The following is a 17,417-nucleotide window of genomic DNA, read 5'->3' as shown; positions in this document are numbered from 1 at the left end:
ATCAAAAGCCCACGATTTCCGCTCAAGCCTGGGCAATCATACAGGATTCTGAAGTAAAATTAACTCGCGCGCGATACTGGCATTAACTCTCACTAACAAGTACATAAACAACAACATCAAGTTCTTGTCGATGATAAATTGTACTGTCATTGATTACTGCGTTTATCAAAATTGTTATAGTCAGTAAGCGTAGTTTGTTTAAATTTCGAAAATATTTGTGAATATAATATAGTACTTTATTTCTTTAAATATATTTTGGCGAACTTTTGTTGATTATATTATAATATGAATTATTTAATGTATAAAAAGTTGTTTTGTAATAATATTCATAATTTTATTAATAGATATATAACGCTATTTTTTATTATATGCAGATTTTGTTTTTCCTAAATGATTGTTTTTTTATGAATTTTTTGTATGATTATTGTTTCTCCACATAGATTAATTACTTGAACTTGTTCGTTTTCTTTGTTATTTGTAAACAGCATATTAGATGCTATATTCACAAAGTGTTACGAGATATGATCTTGTAATTCGCGCAATAAAAATGGCGGGCAATAGAAATATTTTAATCTAGTCTTATTACATAAAAAAATTGACAAATTAGAAAATAGTGTAAAAAAATATTGTATTACGGTCATAATTATATAATTTAATCATTTCGAATAAATCCTTTATCTTAAACATTTTAATATACTTTAAAAAATTATTATAAGCATTATACTGAACATACATAGTATATATACATATCTATATCTAATAACAAGAATATTAGTAAATATGAACCACTTTCGTGGCAGATATAAACTAATTTAAACGTATAATACATAATATGCATTTAAATTCATTCTTTTTATATTTGAATTTGTTTTTTATACTGTTATTTTAACGCATATCCTAATACATAGGATGTTTCCCTTGCTAGAGGCCTCAAAAGGAAATGTCGTCATTGGCCTGATCACTGCATGTTTGCATACATGAGAATTGGAAATAAGAATGTGAAAATAAGAACGATTTCAAATGAAACATATATACACAACACAGATAATATCGGTTTTCGATGTCGCAATAATATCAGGTCGACGGTTTCTGCTTTGGGATTTCTAGTGAAACTCATCTTGCATAATCATTATGCAAATAGTAAGTACCTAAACATTTAAAAATATAATGAAATATATTTTTTACATATTTATAATGATAATTCTTACTTATATATAAGTAAGGACTGTAAATGCAAATACAAAGTACGTATTTTTATAAAAGCAATTTAATCCATTACCATCATGACATAAAAAATAATTTTCTTAAAGAAAAAATTATTTGTGCTCCTAAAATAAATAAAATTAAATAAACTGATGAAAGTATTCCTATGTGTTTTATATACATAATAAGCAATTTGCATCTAACTATTTTATATTTGCCACAAAACCAAGATCCCTAGGAATCATATATTGTTTTACTATTTCATCTGTTAATTTATTCCTAGCTTCCTGATGTGCAGCTACCAAAGGCTGTAACACTTCAATTAATTCTTTTTTAAGTTCTCCTGTTAAAATTTCTCCACTAATATAACCCTGAAAGTTTATATATTATTATATACATATATATATATTCTTATATTTATTAATACTAAGGAACACATTTCAATTTTTACTAAACTTACTTTTCTAAGTTGTTCTAATTTTTCGTCATCCTCTAGGAAGAATCGTAACCACTGATATGATATATCGATATCACAATTGCCTCCTAATTGTCTGTGTTCTTCAATAGTAGCTTGTCCTCCTGAGAATGCATGCTTGTTAATTTTATTCTTTATTTGTTTAGCAGTGTCTGTCAAAAATATTGCAGTATTGTTATCACTAGCTGACATTTTTGTTTTAGAGCCTTGTAAAGCTGGAAAGAATATAGAATGTAACAGCGCTGGTTTTGGATAGCCAATTTTTGGTGCAACATCTCTTGTCATTCTAAAGTAGGGATCTTGATCTATAGCACATGGTATTAAACAATTAACTTTTGCATCCTTAAAAATAAAGGGAAAAGTTCCAGAAATTGCTGGAGCAGCTTGAGTTGGCGGAAATGAGATTTTTCCAATAGGATCACTGTCTCCAAATCCAAAAATGCCTTTCACTTGATTAAATGTAACACTTCTTTGTATTCTGATCATATTCTGATAAAATGCAGGATTATTTCCAATATGTTCTAAATTAGAAAAAATAAATGTATTCTCTGGTTTAAATCCAAGAGCAATAATGTCTTTTGCATTATTATAGGCCAATTTAATCGCATCTTCTATTTTTATGTTCTTCCATATTGCTTTCTCATCATCAGTTAGTTGTATGACTAATGGAACACGGAATACTTCTTGAAGCCATTTACAAAACATAAATGGTATAAGATGTCCTAAGTGTATAGAATCTGAACTGGGTCCTCTACCAGTATAAAGGTAAAAAGGTTTTCCTTGTTCATAAAGATTCAAGATAGTATTCATATCTCGATGAGAGAAGAATATTCCTCTTCTAAGAAAATGATGTGGTTTCTGTCCTGTGATTTTCTCAAATCTCGCTAATAATTCTTCATCGATTTTGGAACTTCCAAATCTTTCTATAATAACAGAGAGAAATCTTCTGAAAAAGTGAAATTATAAGCTAATGTGTATATTCACATATGCATGTTATCTTTGTCCTCTTTCAAAAAATGGGAAGGATTTATAATCTATGAAACGAAGATAATAAAGCAACAGTATATCATTTTATTTTATGTGATAAAAATACTTTTCAAAGATTTTTATGAAAGATATTTTCTATGGAACTCACTAATAAGCTTATCATAATCAATTCCAGTCTCGTTTTTAGTTGCAACATTCCAAGGTGTCACAATATCCTCCTCATCCGCTTTCCCATTTAACGTTGACGTGTCAATTTCAATTTCTTTCGCTGTCATTTTTCTTTATATTTAATTATTTTCCGACTTTTAAGTGCGATCGTGCAAAGATTCTTAGGAGAAAGATATATCATATGCAACGCAGAGTTGGTTACAAATCAACAGGGTTATGTCGGTCTCCGCATGCTATGTTTCCTGCGCACGCATTTGTACATTCAAGGTAAGAAATTTCAGTAATTTTTTTTTGCAGTTGCATCATATACAGTTGATTACAAGTATTATATTTGTTAATTTTTTATTAAAATATATTTAAATTTAATTATAATTGTTTTTGTGAGGTTCGAATTATCTAACAAATTATCTGTCAATATAGTAAGTGTGATATTATATTTTGAACTATGTATTTGAAATACTAACGTCATCTCACGGTGATAAATTCAAGTAAATAATGATCTGCTTTATTATTAAATCATTTAATATATATAATGTTTTCTATTGAAATTAGCTATTAGTTATAATCTACATAAAAACTTCGAGTTTACAATTATTTTATTATTTCAATATACAATTAAACTCTAGGATAACTTGTTACTTCTAGTGAGTCTTGTCTAGTTAATGTATTATATCTTTTGGATATATACAAAAACATATGTATTATGTTATATTGCGAATTATAATAAATCTAAAACAAATCATAGCGTTAGCTTTTGTAACTTTTCTGTTTAAAATTATCTGAAAATTAATTTTATTCTAAAATATGTAAATATAAATAATAATTTGACGATAATGTGTTACAGATGTTTATGGGTAAAATGAATGTTATAGGACGCAAATTTGTTGTTAACAACTGGAAAATATAGTAACGTATATTCTTTTCATCAGTTTCATGTAAATTTGCAATTTGTGATTTTGTTTTTTATTTGGATATTTCGGTATTTACAAAGAACGATAAAATGTTTTTTCATAAAAATATATCAGTGCCTCTCATTTTGATAAATGTTCTTTTATTTGTACAGAACTTCCAGTATGTATTATAGAGCGATATTAATCTATAACTTAAAATCAAGCATACAAGAATGAATCAAGATTTTCATTCGTTTGTTCCTCCATGATTTATACAAATGGAAGACATTTCATAGAACGAATCGTCGGTAAGGAACTAAAACTATGAAATCTGTTTTTACTACTGTACGTATAATTAAAAAATTGATTGTACATCGTTTGCAGTCGTTAACACAGTGAAGCGTTAGCGTTTACTTTTAGAGATTTCTTTGCATTGTATTAAAAGGAAAATTTTAATTCAGATATCCGCGAGACAGGTAGTAAATCATATTTTACAACTTTCCATATAATATGATGTGAAATTTGTTGAGAATGTAATAAATTCAGCTATACAGGACACTTAAAAATATGCCGATGAGCATAAGATGCAAATAGAACTCGTAGAAACGAAATACGAAGAATTTATGAATCATAAAATCATGTTTTTTAATAGAATTATTAGTATGTTCGTATCTATTTTACAAATATATATTACTCAAAACAATTAGAGCATTGCGTTTTTATAATATCTTTAGTCATATTTTTATCGAATGTCCAATGTATATGCTATTGAATTTTTGTTCTAAAAAAACAAGTATCATTAAATAGTAAAGTCATTTCACGAGGTAATTCCTTAATTGTTTTGAGTTATTATAAGCTACTGAAAATGGTGAACATTTATCCAAAATATGTAATTTTCAAAATTCACTTCTGTCAACGATCTCTTCCAAGTTTTCTAGGATGTCCTCATGAAGTTAAACTCATACTGTTAAATTGGTTTCCATTTGCGAAATATCTTTACTATTACACACATCTGTATTATTCATTGAACTGAAAAATAGGGTGTTTCTATATGATCGATAGTATGTATAGGTAATATTTGTGCGCACATATACTTAAGCGAGCGCAGGGGAGAATCTGTTTTAAAAAATATCCCAGATGTATGACAAAAATAACTTTGTCTCACGAAGAATCTTCTTGTGAACTTATATGTATATAAAAGTAGTTTCGATATTTCATTGGCATTGTGAATAGTTGAGAGGACGATCTAAGTCCCGAGATAGTTTTCTTCTTTTCTTTTTTTGAAATCCGAACTAGTGAAGCGACTTTTTATGGCGACGCGATATAAAAATTAGATTTCGATAGAGATACTCATAGATCAATTCAAATGTCAGACCATCAGATTATGTGATTAACACCAGACATTATAAAAAAACTGAATCGATTATGTAGATGATGTCTTATTGTATAATTACAAGCTACTAAGTCGAGGGCTGACGACATCCATATTAGAGTTCGTATATTGAAAATTTTTGGTCCTTACGTTTTCTCTACTGTACAATACTCTTAAATAAATTACATTGGATCTAAGATGATTCTTGCTTTCTGCTTTATCTTTTCTCGCGTAAACAGTGAAACAACGATTTTTTCACGTTACTTTCTCTTTACTAAAACGCTAAACTATCTACATTCTCTGAGCATTCTTACAGAGGATCATTTTATCGTGTATTTGCCTCTAAAATGCCGACAATCAGGTTGCTTAGAATTTTGTGAGGATCGGTACGAGGTTGATTTAAATTTCATATAATACATAACGGTACGTTTCATCATCTTAAACTGTTAGTCATGTGTGTTAAATTAATTAAAATTGGATATGATTAAGTAACTAGTCGAAAGAGAAAATGGAAGTATGAAGTGGAACTTAAATATGGTATAAGTGAGACAGATCTTATTGGCTGCGCAAAAACAAACGTTATCCATCGATATTTCGCCAGAAAAACTTTTGTTCGCTTGCAAATTTTTAATCAGGTACATACATAAACGGTAATTGTAGTTCACTGTCTTCGTTTACTTGTTCTAGGAAAGAGGAAAGGTTTGTAAATCTTGCGCAATCCGCTTGGCACAGTATTTTGGGTAACGTTTGAACAACGCTGAAATATGTTTAAGCATTGGCCAAGTCAACCGCCATTAGCGAGGCAAAATCTGATAAATATAATCAATATGACGTACGTTTTAAAGGGTATCTATAAATACAAATCGAACCGTCGTTGCTTTTCCAATAGCGATCTCGCTTTATCAGTAGATGATTAATTTAATCAATTATACATTATTCGTTAATGTTCCTCCTTTGACATTTTGCGCTTTGAATTTTTTTATTTATATTAACATAAGTATGTCAATGTGAATCGTGTAATATATTACAAATTTATATAACGAATTTAATCCTAAGACTCCTTAGATTAAAGTCAGATAAAATTATTCGGTGCAGTTTTTCAATAAATTAATAAGTTTTCGTTTCCTTGAAGCATTCTGTCCAAACGATTATTGTAACTATTCTTAGGAGTTGAAGGATTAATTATCGTCAAACATTTATAGAATTTCCTCTCTCATGTGATCGTTCTATGATCTCGCTAAAGACACGTCGTACTATCACAGTCCAACTTGAAATGTTCGATTCCATTATTTCACGATAACCTACGTTTCAGTACGTCTCGTTAGAATAAGATAGACAGAATAATTTCTCCATGCAGGCATCAGACTATTATAAAAATACAGACGTGTAATCGTATCATTATACAACATGGTATGTATACCGTAAAAATTCCAATTCGACGAGCAGAACATCGCGATCGAAAAACAATTCTAAGTAAAGCTTCCTCGTTTTATTTCATCATGTTTGTCTGAACGAACGATTAATTCTATCCACCAACTGCTTCGAAGCATCCACAATAAATCTATACTCTGACACCGACACCACTGTCACCTTTTATTTCCGAAACGAGCTCGATGGTAGGAGTGCAGATTTCTGTAGGTGTCGGTGAGGCGAGCGGGGCCAAATGTGAATTCTTAATAGACATATCCTTTAGGATATAGTCTACTCCTGGTTTGACGCGCAATCTATTTCGATGTAAAGATGGCTCTAATCTCAAAATCGCACACGATTTCGTCGATAGACAACCGTTTCGAAACATCGACTCCGTGGACTTGCTTTGCAGATCGTTCTCGATCGCTGACTTTTTCAAATTGATCGTCGATCTGGAATTATAAGGAGACAGATTGTGTTCAGAATCAAGCGTGAATTCTTCATTTTCTTCGAACGATGTGAAGATTTCTGAATCAGGTACGGATGGAGCGCTAAAGAACGACTCGCGTAACGACGATGTCAACGCGTCCGGGCACATAAATGGATCGAGGGACGTCAGATCGTTGAGATCGCTGCCACTGTTACAGACTTGAAAATTGTTCACCGAGTAGGACGAAGGAAACGCCTGATGTTCAGTGACTACGTTGGACAGGATCTCTTGGCTTCTCGACGACTCTGACCACTTCGAGTCCGAGGGTCTTCTTGAGCTGAATCTCGTCGAATCGTGCTCAACGAAGATAGGGTCTGGTAATCTCCCTTCTCGACACCTTTCTGAGTTTTTCAACAAGGCTTCGAATAGATCGATGGGTTCTATTGGTGCTATTTGACCCGACAATACCATATTATTTGAGGAACTATCATGACTAGATTTGTTATTGATTGATTCGCGGTCTTCGCTATAATCTTCAATATTCAACAAGACGGATGGTATCACAGGATCTGAGTGTCTAACTGGACTCCTCCTATTACCCATCGGAGATTTTAAGCAATCGATACTAATGGAAGGCTTCGACGTTTCAGAGTTCTTCGTGTCTTCTTCTTGTAGAGGAGCAAGAGGAAGTGGATCTATGGGACTCGGTGGTTCCGAGTGTATTGTCGGTACTGCCAGACTCTCCATGACTCTGTAAGGCTCTAACAATCTTACGTGCGTCATCGGTTCGATGGTATTGATCGATTCGGAATGTTTCAGTATTTCCATGTTTCTTCGCATTTGTAATACTTTGAAAGCTGGATCTGTTCTGGGCTCCAAGTACCTCGGAGTATTATCCACATGAACAAGATTGGCTAATTTGTTAGAAGTAATTGTTATGTGCTTCGGAGACGTCTTCTGCCTTGGACTATCCAACAAACTCGACATCGTACTATCCGGGGTGGACGGCGGCGTATAATTGTTCTGGAGTCTGAGGTTTAGATTCGGACTGTTTCGATCGAAGGGACTATTAATCTTCAACCGCGGTCGTGGATAAATTTGAAGACGCTTCTGATTCTCCAATTGTCGAGATAGCATAACGTGTTTAGCCAATCCACCCTCGTACTTATTATTGTGATCCAAATTCTGTACAGAGTATCTATGAGCTTCGGTGGTGTTCCCACCGGTTGGAAGTCGAAGATTCACCTCTGAAGAGATTGCAGTCGCCGATTTGATATTAGGATCAGACATCGAACAAAGATTCGAATTTCTTCTTTTGCAATTGATAGGACTCAAACCGTTATGGAAATCTTTTGTGTGCACTATGGGACTGTTAGCACTTAGCACGGGATCCGACATAGTATTCATTTGCAATACTTTGCGATTCAACGTTACGTCGCTCTTTAAATTCTGATAGGAGATGAACTTCGGTTCCGACGCCTTCGAAAAATTCTTACTAGCGAGCCTCTTGTGATTCAATCTTCTCAGGTGTCTAATTTTATTGAATGTTGGATCCAGAAGATATTTCAGATTTTTGATCTTGTCGATATTGTGATTCGAGTCGATCATGTGATTCCGATCGATGATGTACTTTAGATCAAGCATTTTCGTGAGATCGTGGATATTCTCCTCGACGATGTCTGCTTGTCTACTCTCAGAAGACGTATGATCCATGTTCCTTTCTGGTGAGATGTCTGTGTGCTTTCCTGACACTTCCAGGCCTCGCCTGCTTGTGTACAAAGTGTTGTTTTGTTTTGTAGCGAAACAATCTTCCACAGGATGCCTTCTATCATCGTTGCTGTTGTTCACCTCGGCTAATTCCATATTCGTATTGGAACCACGTCTCATTGGCGAGCAACCGTAACGACTGGGTGTCACTCCGAGGAAAGCAGCCAGCTTCTTGGTAATCTTAACCACTGCAACCCTCATTTCGCCGTGATGGAAAGCGTAAATCCATGGATTCACGCCACTGTGCGCCATAATGGGCAGTCCAAGCCATACGACCGCCCATTCGGTAAGAATGTTGGTACCGCAAAAAATATCCAGCAGCATGCAGGTCTGTAAAGCAAATTTACCTTATGTTAAGAAGGTAATTTCGGCCTGCTTCGGTCTTTGTTGCTTGATCTTATGGGAGGGTTCTGATTTATGTCGTGTGAAACGTTCAACGAGGAAATGAGAAGCGATTAGAGCAGTTTATGCTAAAGTTTCTTTCAATTGATTTTGTTTATAATTTATACGATAAATTTTCTCCAATATTTCTCAAATTTAAGATGATGTATAATATAAGAGAGGAGAATATATTGAAGAAAAATGTAAGATTAAAAAACATTGGCTAAACTTCAGAAAATTTTGTCATTATCTTCATAGATATATGTTTCTCCCGTTCACTTGATCTATATGGATGGCGTTAATCTATTTATAACATTCAAAGGTTGAATAATACGCTTGAGCTACTTCGTTATAAATATGACCATGTAATACGTGAACTAAAATGGGAATTATTTGTCTTGATCTTTGTTAATGAAAGTTAGTAGATTGTGTATGAAACTAAAATCCATATGTATTTGAATTTTGGTGAATTTTATCTTTACATGGGATTTGAAGAAGTCATATAAGACATTATTAGTATGTCGTTCCATATATATGATTGAAAAAAGACGCATAATCTTTTCCGATGGCAAAGCTTTTATTTAGCCTGATTCTACTTTGATGTCGTTGTTTATAAATATTCAGTTGGAATTTAATAATATGATTTCATTCTTATGACAAAATACTAATAACACTACTAATGTGTTACGTATCTACTGATGTCGAGGATCTAAAAAATTCTGTAAAAATTATCACATTACTTCTGTATTAATTGTTATTAAATCATTAACAATTATTTTTGTATTATATGACTGTATTGGTCATTTTGACTTTAAGATCAAATACATATAAATTTTTACCGATAAAGATCTTTTTTATTGATATATACGCCCGTTTCTGCTGCTTCTTTGTTACCACAATTTCGGAGGTTGTGTCGTTTTTCAACCCTCTCCTTCGTGAAACTTTTCCTCGTGAAATGGAGATTGACGGGTTACGGAAACCTCATTACCACATCGATTCACGCAACATCAATCGATTGCCAATGACCCAAGGACGGAATTTACTATCAGCTAACTTTATTTTATTTTTGCTTTTATATATAAAAAAGTGAAATATCAATTACTTAATTAAATTACAATTTACACACATAGAATGAAATATTTTATTTGAAACAATAATTTTGTTTTCAGCCTAGGAGTGAACATTCTTTTTCTGTTATAATCTGGGTCGAGCCAAGTTACAGTTTGAGTATTCGTCTTCGGATGCGGTAAAATTGCAAACAAACTGTGCCTCAAAGGTTTCATTTTGCAATTATAAAACAAAAAATTTGGTTTGCAAGTTGGTGGATCGTGCACAGATGCAAATTTATTTCAGAGATTATATTTAACGTTAGAAAATACAACGAGTATCTTAGTATATTTGTTTTGTTATTAACATTATTGTTCTGTTTATTATGACTTATGATTTATTATGTAGCAAAATCAGCCTAGCTCATGTTAGGTTCATGTTACGCTAAGTTGTCACGTCGTTTGCATCTTATTATATTAGTTAAAAACTGGTGATCTCATTTCGAAACTTTTTCTCTTTCATATTTGGCTTCGTAGAGTGCTTATTAAATTTTTTACATCATTCGCGTTATACGTATTTTCCTGGGCTATGGTTTACAAGTAATACTGTATTGCAACCTTTACGGCAAGTAAACTACCCATTATGTGTTTTAATTGGAAATTAACGTTTTTTTTTCTCAAGTAATTAAAACCCGGTAACTAATAAGGGTGTAATGAAGGCAAACAAAAATAGCCAGCATAAAGTTACGCAACTAGGCAAATGCTGCATTCTAAACAAAATTTTCAATTAATTTTAAATTTCAGCTTCAAATATAACTTCCTCGAGATACATGCATCTTATAAATATAAAGCCATAATTGTACCATACACTAATCGTAACTATGGAATTTTCAATTCTTATGCAGGTACAAAGTGCAAAAAGATACAAAACCTGATTAGGAGATTACACAAAATCTGATTGAAAGAATGCAAAATCGAATGGTTAAATTACTGTTTTTATCAACATAGGGGATATATACTAATTTTAATTTTGCTTGAGATACAATCAAAGGACAAAATTGGACTGGGAAACATCATTCGATGTAATTTTATACATTTGCGATAATTTAAAAATGTCTAAATACTTATAAATATGGTGTAACGCGCAGTGTAGAAATATAAAATACAAAGAAGCATAGTCTAAGGAGAAGTACGTATTTAACATGCACACCATGACGTTCTTAAATTTTACATCAGTGTTACGTTACGAGTATGCATGCCAGGCAAAGTAGAAATAATGTTGCGTAACTCCGATGTGCAAGTAGTATGAGAGTAATAATAGCGAAACAACGCACGTTGGCGTTGCGCGTCGAAAGGAATGCTAATTTATAAGAATTTACGCGCATAGGGTGGTTCGATTACAAATGGAGATCTATCTGGTGACCGTGTGCGGTCGCATAGGAGACCATCTACTCACTTGAAAGGGAAGCCAGAAGATGAGAAACGCGCCGACCGTGACTGCTAGTGTTTGACCGTAGCGCGGTAATGCTAGGGTCTGCGTCTGGTGCCTGAACGATAGTTCTACCGTGTAAATCGCACGTGCGTGTGCACGTGCCACCAGATACACGTACATGTAGCAACCGAGGAGAACGAGAGCACTGGGTGCCCATACTGCCACTACCAGGAACACCCTTACGGGCGGGAGCACCGCTGCACCGAACCTGCAGTTGCCACTGTGACAGAAAGCAAATTAATTTCACTCGTTAGTTCAGCGATCGAGTTATATAATTGCGTCGATTCGAATATCGTTTGATTCGATGCTGCACGCGCCTGTTAATTTCCGTTACACGTGTGCCAGGTGCTTCGTCAAGGTTAAGGCCTGTTTGTCAATTCCACGAAATTTTTTTGGAAAGTGCTTTGTGATTAATTTCAATGATTTGCTTTGTTGATTTGCAATTTTAGGTTGTTTATTAAAGATTCGAAGAAATGTGGATTATTCAAAGTACTGATACAGCTATCCTGTTTAATATACAGTGGTGTCTTAATGATTGATTTTATCTACTTGGTATTTTGATTTTCAATGCTATGAATAGTTTTAAGAAATCATAAATTACTTAATATAAATTCGGGAAAAATGTGGATTATTTGAAGTGTTGATCCTGTTGTATTTTAAGATAGTAGTGTGCTGATGATTGAGTTTAACCATTTGGTATAGATCGTTCTGGAATCCTATGATTTAAGAGTTTAGGTCGATGATCGCTATTTCTTTAAGACGTTTGTTTATTCAACTATTAGATCGGAAGATAATTCTTTCTTCGACTACGTTTCATAATTATTTACCTTTACTTGAAAAAATTAACGGGGTTATGTAAACTTTGTGGATGTAATCTATCGTTTGATGTTTAATGGATACAAGGAGATTAGATTGCGTTTATTATAGTAACGCAAACACGACACGTGGCGCGGTTAAAATAACATTACTCTATATTGGTTGGATAACCATGCAATTCATGCTTCAATCCGTGACTTTTACTGTAAATCATGCATATGTTTCCTGCATATTGCATCGTAATCCTATTATGGCATGGTTGTAATTCAGGGACCAATTGTCGATCCCAATAAGCCATTGCGTAAAAAAAGGAGAGTGATAAATCTTAATTTAACTGATAATTTATTATAATTACAGAATTGATTATGTGCATATATTTAATTCGTGTACATTTCATTTTTATATTCGAAAGAATCTTTCTATTCTATTTTATATTACAGTAGAGCTACAAAATTGTAACACGTAAAATGAAGACAGAATAGAAAATCACAGCACGCATGCATCCCTAATGAACTTTACATTTTGTTGCGTTTCGACGAAGTATGTAAAAAAAAGAAGTAGAAAATTAACTACGTTTGTTTATAGGAACAGAAATTGGCCTTGCTATTTTTTTGCACTGTCGGTGCAAAATGTGAAAAAGGCGCGGGCTCGATTGGAACACATGATTGTATTTCCTAGTTTTATACTACTGTTCGTTCGACCCGTCGGTTGTTTGAGGAACGTGACTAGTGAGCAATCTGATTTTAGCAATTTTCGAAATGTTTGTTCAATAGGATTCAACTGCTGTGCAGAATTAGCAAAAGTTCCTACCGCGTGCATTTTAATTTATAACAATACTCATAGAAAATTCTGATTCTCGGAAGAATTAGTTAAGTTAGTTACATAAAATAAAAGAAATTTAGTTACAAACCTCGCGTTTTTATTTAATTAAACTTATTTTACGCGCTTTCAGAGTGAGATTTTTGTTGACAAAAAATAACTATTAAGACATTAAAATTTTTCAAAATTTTTGTACCAATTTTTTATCATTTTTAATTCAATTATTCAGTAATTTGTATTCTAAAAATTTCTTATCACCTTTAACTCACATTTATTTATTCACTGACCTTTATACTTTCACTCTTCGAATGAACATATTCTTTATATTATAAACAATGCAATTTACAATCTCTTCCAACATGAGAAAATCCTATAACATTTGAATTTAATTAACAAACGGGAATTCAAAATGGTAAGAGATATACATGTCAGAAATGAAGATTTTCAATAAAAACAATAAATCTATTTGTTTTCTTCACCAGGTGTATAATCTACCATTTGAACGATATTGATTTTCAGCGTTCATCATCTTTACAGAATTACTTAAAGAATAAATTAATGTTTATAATTATTAATTATTGTAATTATTATAAATTAATGTTAATAACATTTATTTCCATTATTTAAATTTATTGTATTTATTTCTATATTAGGCTTTCATCTTGATAAACATAATTTAATTAGCTCATATACAGACCTACAGATAGACCTACATGCTCAAATAACTTATTCTATCACTTACAACATTTTTCATCGTGAATTTCCACATGGAATTTATATCCGTTTGACCATTTCTACTAAAAAATGTTTTTGCTATTTACATTGTTTATTATATCGGTTCATTAATGAAACTAAAACTAAAAGAAGATTGCAGCGGCTCTCACCTGTGTGGTTGAGTTTCTCCTGGTATCTTGGCGTAGATCAAAGGCGAGAGGCCGACAATGATCGCGTAGATCCAGAACACGGCGATGTACTTCTCGATGCTGCTGTGAGTGATGATGTTCTTGTACCTGAGGGGCTGTGCAAGCGACGTCAACCGGTCTACAGCGATTGCCACAGTCACCAACACGCTCACGCTGCACAGTGCAATCACGATGCAGTATGGAACGATGCACAACGTGGAAACGCCATTTTCCGGCAGCCCAGATAACTCTAGATGCATCCCAAAGGGCATGAACACACCGACCTGCGTGCAAGTAATATCCGATTTGCATATGCTGGATGATTAGAGGCGAGAATCATCTCTACGACCTCTTCGGAACTTACTCTATAAACAACAGACATTGGGCAAAATGAAAGTTTTATAATAAACGTACGTATGTTTCAAAGCGTTCCTTAACGTTTACGCTTGCAGTTCGTGTAGAACGTAAAATTAAACAGAGTCCAAAGCCATTTTCAGTAGTAATATTGCGAACATTCTCTAAAGAGGAATTATTCAGAGAGGGTGAGTTGCTGTATGTTGGGATATTATAACGGAGTGTGCTTTAGGTCATTAGTAGCAGGTGACAACGTATACGTGGTCTGCTTCTAGGTTGAACTGTTCAAAACAAACTATTTCGATGTAGGATCAGATTGTAAGATCTCGTTCGTTTCGATATAGTCTATGATTAAGTATAAGAAAAAATGCCGTATCGATAAAGGTTTATTATGTTGAGCCAGAGTGACTTGAATTTTTTTATGAACCATCCATAATAACGTTTAATTATCACGATTTATGTTTATGTTGTCTGTGTTTGATTTATTATATCATATAAATTATTTGTATTTATGACATACATAAAATATAAAGGAGTTTGATTGATTAATTTTGAGTAGTCCTGTATACTAAAAGTGAAACGTGTCAACATCAATCGCGGCGGAAGGACTATCGTACGAGTTGCAGCGGGGATAGAATCCTCGCCTCGTCCCGTTTTCTGATTGATTAGCTGACTAATTAAAATATCCCGTTAGACGATCAATCTCGAGAAACAATGGGGCACTTCAATGTTGATATCTCCTTTGAAATGGATTCTAATAAAAGCCCAGCATTGACGATATTGATCTATAATTCTTTACATTCTATTTTTAACTTGATTAAGTCATTTAATTTAATTAATTTATTATTGAATAACATTATTTTATCGACAATATTTGAATACTACAGGCGAAGAACATGATAAGTCAAATTTCCTGTTTTTTGTCAAAATTCAGTATGTCGTCAATAAATTCTACATCGAAGCTACTTTCTTATTTAATTTGGGGATTAGATGTGCTTTTTTGTTACCATTCTGAACACTAAAAAAGTACCAATAATATTAATTGTATAAATTAATCTCTCTTAAGACATTGTGAATTTATCACCTATTTTCAAAAGAATTAGTATTTGTTTTCAGCCAATAAGTGACATAAAAGTAAAGAAAACTGTGATCGTCAACTACGTCATATTAAAATTCTTCTGTTTACTTACAGGGTGATATTAAAATTAAAAACTAAAGAAAAATATACCTGTCATGTTTCTTCTCTTATGATTTCTATTTACTAGAGAAAGAAGGATAAAAAACTGGACTAATTCAACACATCGATGTCGATCGCGTCTCAATGGTTGCCATAGTTAAAATTACTTGATGGCTTACCCCAAAGTCGCTGACGGCCAAAGAGACTAGTAGGTAATTGGATGCAGTCCGTAACCTTTTGTACCTATAGAAGGCGGCCAGGATAATGGAGTTCCCGACGACGGTGATTGGTGATAAAATGTAGACTATCGACATCGCCAAAACCACCGAAACGGGATTGACGTCCAGCCGTGTATCGATCTTGGTAACCGTCGGTATAAGAGCGGTCGTCAATTCCCCGGAAACGGTGGACGGCAACGGGTCCGTGGCGGGCGTTGACATCGTAATTTAGAAGCTTTCCGCGCGTTTCCCTTCGGCTCTGCGTCTTCAAGTGAGATTCCGCTCGTAAACGTGTCCTTCGTAGGACGACATGACGCAATCACCAGATCACGTCGATGAAAATTTCGTGAAAATCTTTAATTGCCCGATAATAACCTCGTACTTCTGGCGTATCGTTCGATGTGGAAGTCTTCTAAAAATTTTATCGAATATTATTTTATCGAAGAGTTCTTTTCTACCCCGAGGGTCATTGACATTTAAATTCCTAACTTAATGATCAGACTGTGGTTATTTTTGCACCTTCAAATTTTCTATGAATGCATAAAAATTAATAGTTTGCTAATGGCAAAGTCATACATGTTTCGCTTCTACATACTAACTTGCTAGTATGTTATTATGTTATCTATGCATCTAGGTTTGTAATTAAAAGTCTAAAATTCGTAATTTAAAAAGACAGTTGTAATTAAAGACTAAAATGAAGGGGAAGAAATTCTTCTATTTGAGCCACATTGAAACCAAACTGGTCAACTATCTATCTATCTTTTTCAGGAGTTAAACACTAATTACGTATTCTAGAAGTAAGATAATAAATGTTTCAGAAAGTGATGTTGATAGGTTTGGTTAAGCTTCTAAGTGGGTTACCTATCTTCGCTATAAAAGAGTCCTCCCAAAAACTCTCATTTCTATATTATAAACGTGACATTTTACACTTAGAAGTTGTTTTGTTCTCGAGATAAAAGAGTAATGATCAATTTTACTAACCTTTTGTGCTTTTACAGGAATCGTCCGGAGCCATGGTAAAAGTTTGACATTCGCCACTAAAGGAGAAACGTCGTTATTTCAAATCGTGTGATTTAGGGTCCTGGCGATAAATTCCTCGTGAAATCAGCATCGGTTTGGGACTATGTTTCGCATCGGAAATGGAGGCCGGAAATCGCTCGATTTGGGTAATGTACAACCTTGGCCCGTTTTCTTTTCACACCGTTTGGCCTCGACTTTTACGACTTGCGCAACATCACCTTTGCCTCGAACTTCCTGAAGACAAACATCCGCATTCTGTCACAAAATTACCTTATATTATCGAATGTTTTTTTACGGTTCGTAAAACGTCGTTCGCTTGATAAGTATCTGATACGTACGGTTACGTGCAACAATTATAGATACAGTACGTATATTTATCGTGCTTTTAGAACACGTTACATATATGAAAGGATTACTTTGTAGAATGTTTTGTAGCCGCTGTATAATATCATGCGTAATGACTAGTCTGCGGATGTTTATGTATATTTGG

General features: G+C 33.5%; 2 protein-coding genes and 2 long non-coding RNA genes across 5 annotated transcripts; 2 read left to right on the top strand and 2 right to left on the bottom strand.

The window, feature by feature from the left end:
* The first annotated feature begins 65 nt into the window (after positions 1-65).
* On the top strand, positions 66-1,334 carry LOC117152602. The gene is made up of 2 exons (XR_004463000.1): positions 66-183; positions 909-1,334. It is a non-coding gene; the product is annotated as an uncharacterized LOC117152602 (long non-coding RNA).
* Positions 1,250-3,174, bottom strand: LOC100748989 (tryptophan--tRNA ligase, cytoplasmic). Its single transcript, XM_003485829.4, has 3 exons — positions 2,814-3,174; positions 1,664-2,601; positions 1,250-1,574 (listed from the first exon to the last, which is right to left on the bottom strand). Exons 1-3 carry the CDS (start codon positions 2,938-2,940, stop codon positions 1,407-1,409), a joined length of 1,233 nt encoding a protein of 410 aa, XP_003485877.1. The 5' UTR covers positions 2,941-3,174; the 3' UTR covers positions 1,250-1,406.
* Positions 2,996-5,786, top strand: LOC117152601. The gene is made up of 3 exons (XR_004462999.1): positions 2,996-3,100; positions 3,678-3,768; positions 3,897-5,786. It is a non-coding gene; the product is annotated as an uncharacterized LOC117152601 (long non-coding RNA).
* A 328-nt stretch (positions 5,787-6,114) lies between these two features.
* LOC100748870 lies at positions 6,115-17,010 on the bottom strand. Of its 2 annotated transcripts, XM_033324939.1 has the most exons (5): positions 16,889-17,010; positions 15,869-16,319; positions 14,141-14,442; positions 11,586-11,841; positions 6,115-9,032 (listed from the first exon to the last, which is right to left on the bottom strand). In XM_033324939.1, the coding sequence occupies exons 2-5, from the start codon at positions 16,127-16,129 to the stop codon at positions 6,657-6,659; spliced, it is 3,195 nt and encodes a 1,064-aa protein (XP_033180830.1). In that variant the 5' UTR covers positions 16,130-16,319; positions 16,889-17,010; the 3' UTR covers positions 6,115-6,656. The 2 variants fall into 2 exon arrangements, with proteins under 2 accessions (XP_033180830.1, XP_033180831.1); XM_033324940.1 differs by lacking the exons at positions 14,141-14,442; positions 15,869-16,319; positions 16,889-17,010 and adding an exon at positions 13,999-14,050.
* Positions 17,011-17,417: the final 407 nt, after the last annotated feature.

Source organism: Bombus impatiens, unplaced genomic scaffold (assembly GCF_000188095.3).
Source record: "Bombus impatiens unplaced genomic scaffold, BIMP_2.2 scf_0083, whole genome shotgun sequence".
Lineage (NCBI taxonomy): Eukaryota > Metazoa > Arthropoda > Insecta > Hymenoptera > Apidae > Bombus > Bombus impatiens.
This window is presented reverse-complemented; position numbering and strand designations above follow the sequence as displayed.

Bases quoted from the DNA above. Each gene is read 5' to 3' on its own strand.
- LOC100748989 (XM_003485829.4), bottom strand. From the start codon at position 2,940: ATGACAGCGAAAGAAATTGAAATTGACACGTCAACGTTAAATGGGAAA. The intron at 2,602-2,813 runs GTGAGTTCCATA...CTGTTATTATAG, and splicing joins TGATTATGATAAGCTTATTA to AAAGATTTGGAAGTTCCAAA. The intron at 1,575-1,663 runs GTAAGTTTAGTA...ATAAACTTTCAG, and splicing joins AATTAGAACAACTTAGAAAA to GGTTATATTAGTGGAGAAAT.
- LOC100748870 (XM_033324939.1), bottom strand. From the start codon at position 16,129: ATGTCAACGCCCGCCACGGACCCGTTGCCGTCCACCGTTTCCGGGGAA. The intron at 14,443-15,868 runs GTAAGCCATCAA...ACTTGCACGCAG, and splicing joins TGGCCGTCAGCGACTTTGGG to GTCGGTGTGTTCATGCCCTT. The intron at 9,033-11,585 runs GTGAGTAGATGG...TTTGCTTTACAG, and splicing joins TCTTCTGGCTTCCCTTTCAA to ACCTGCATGCTGCTGGATAT.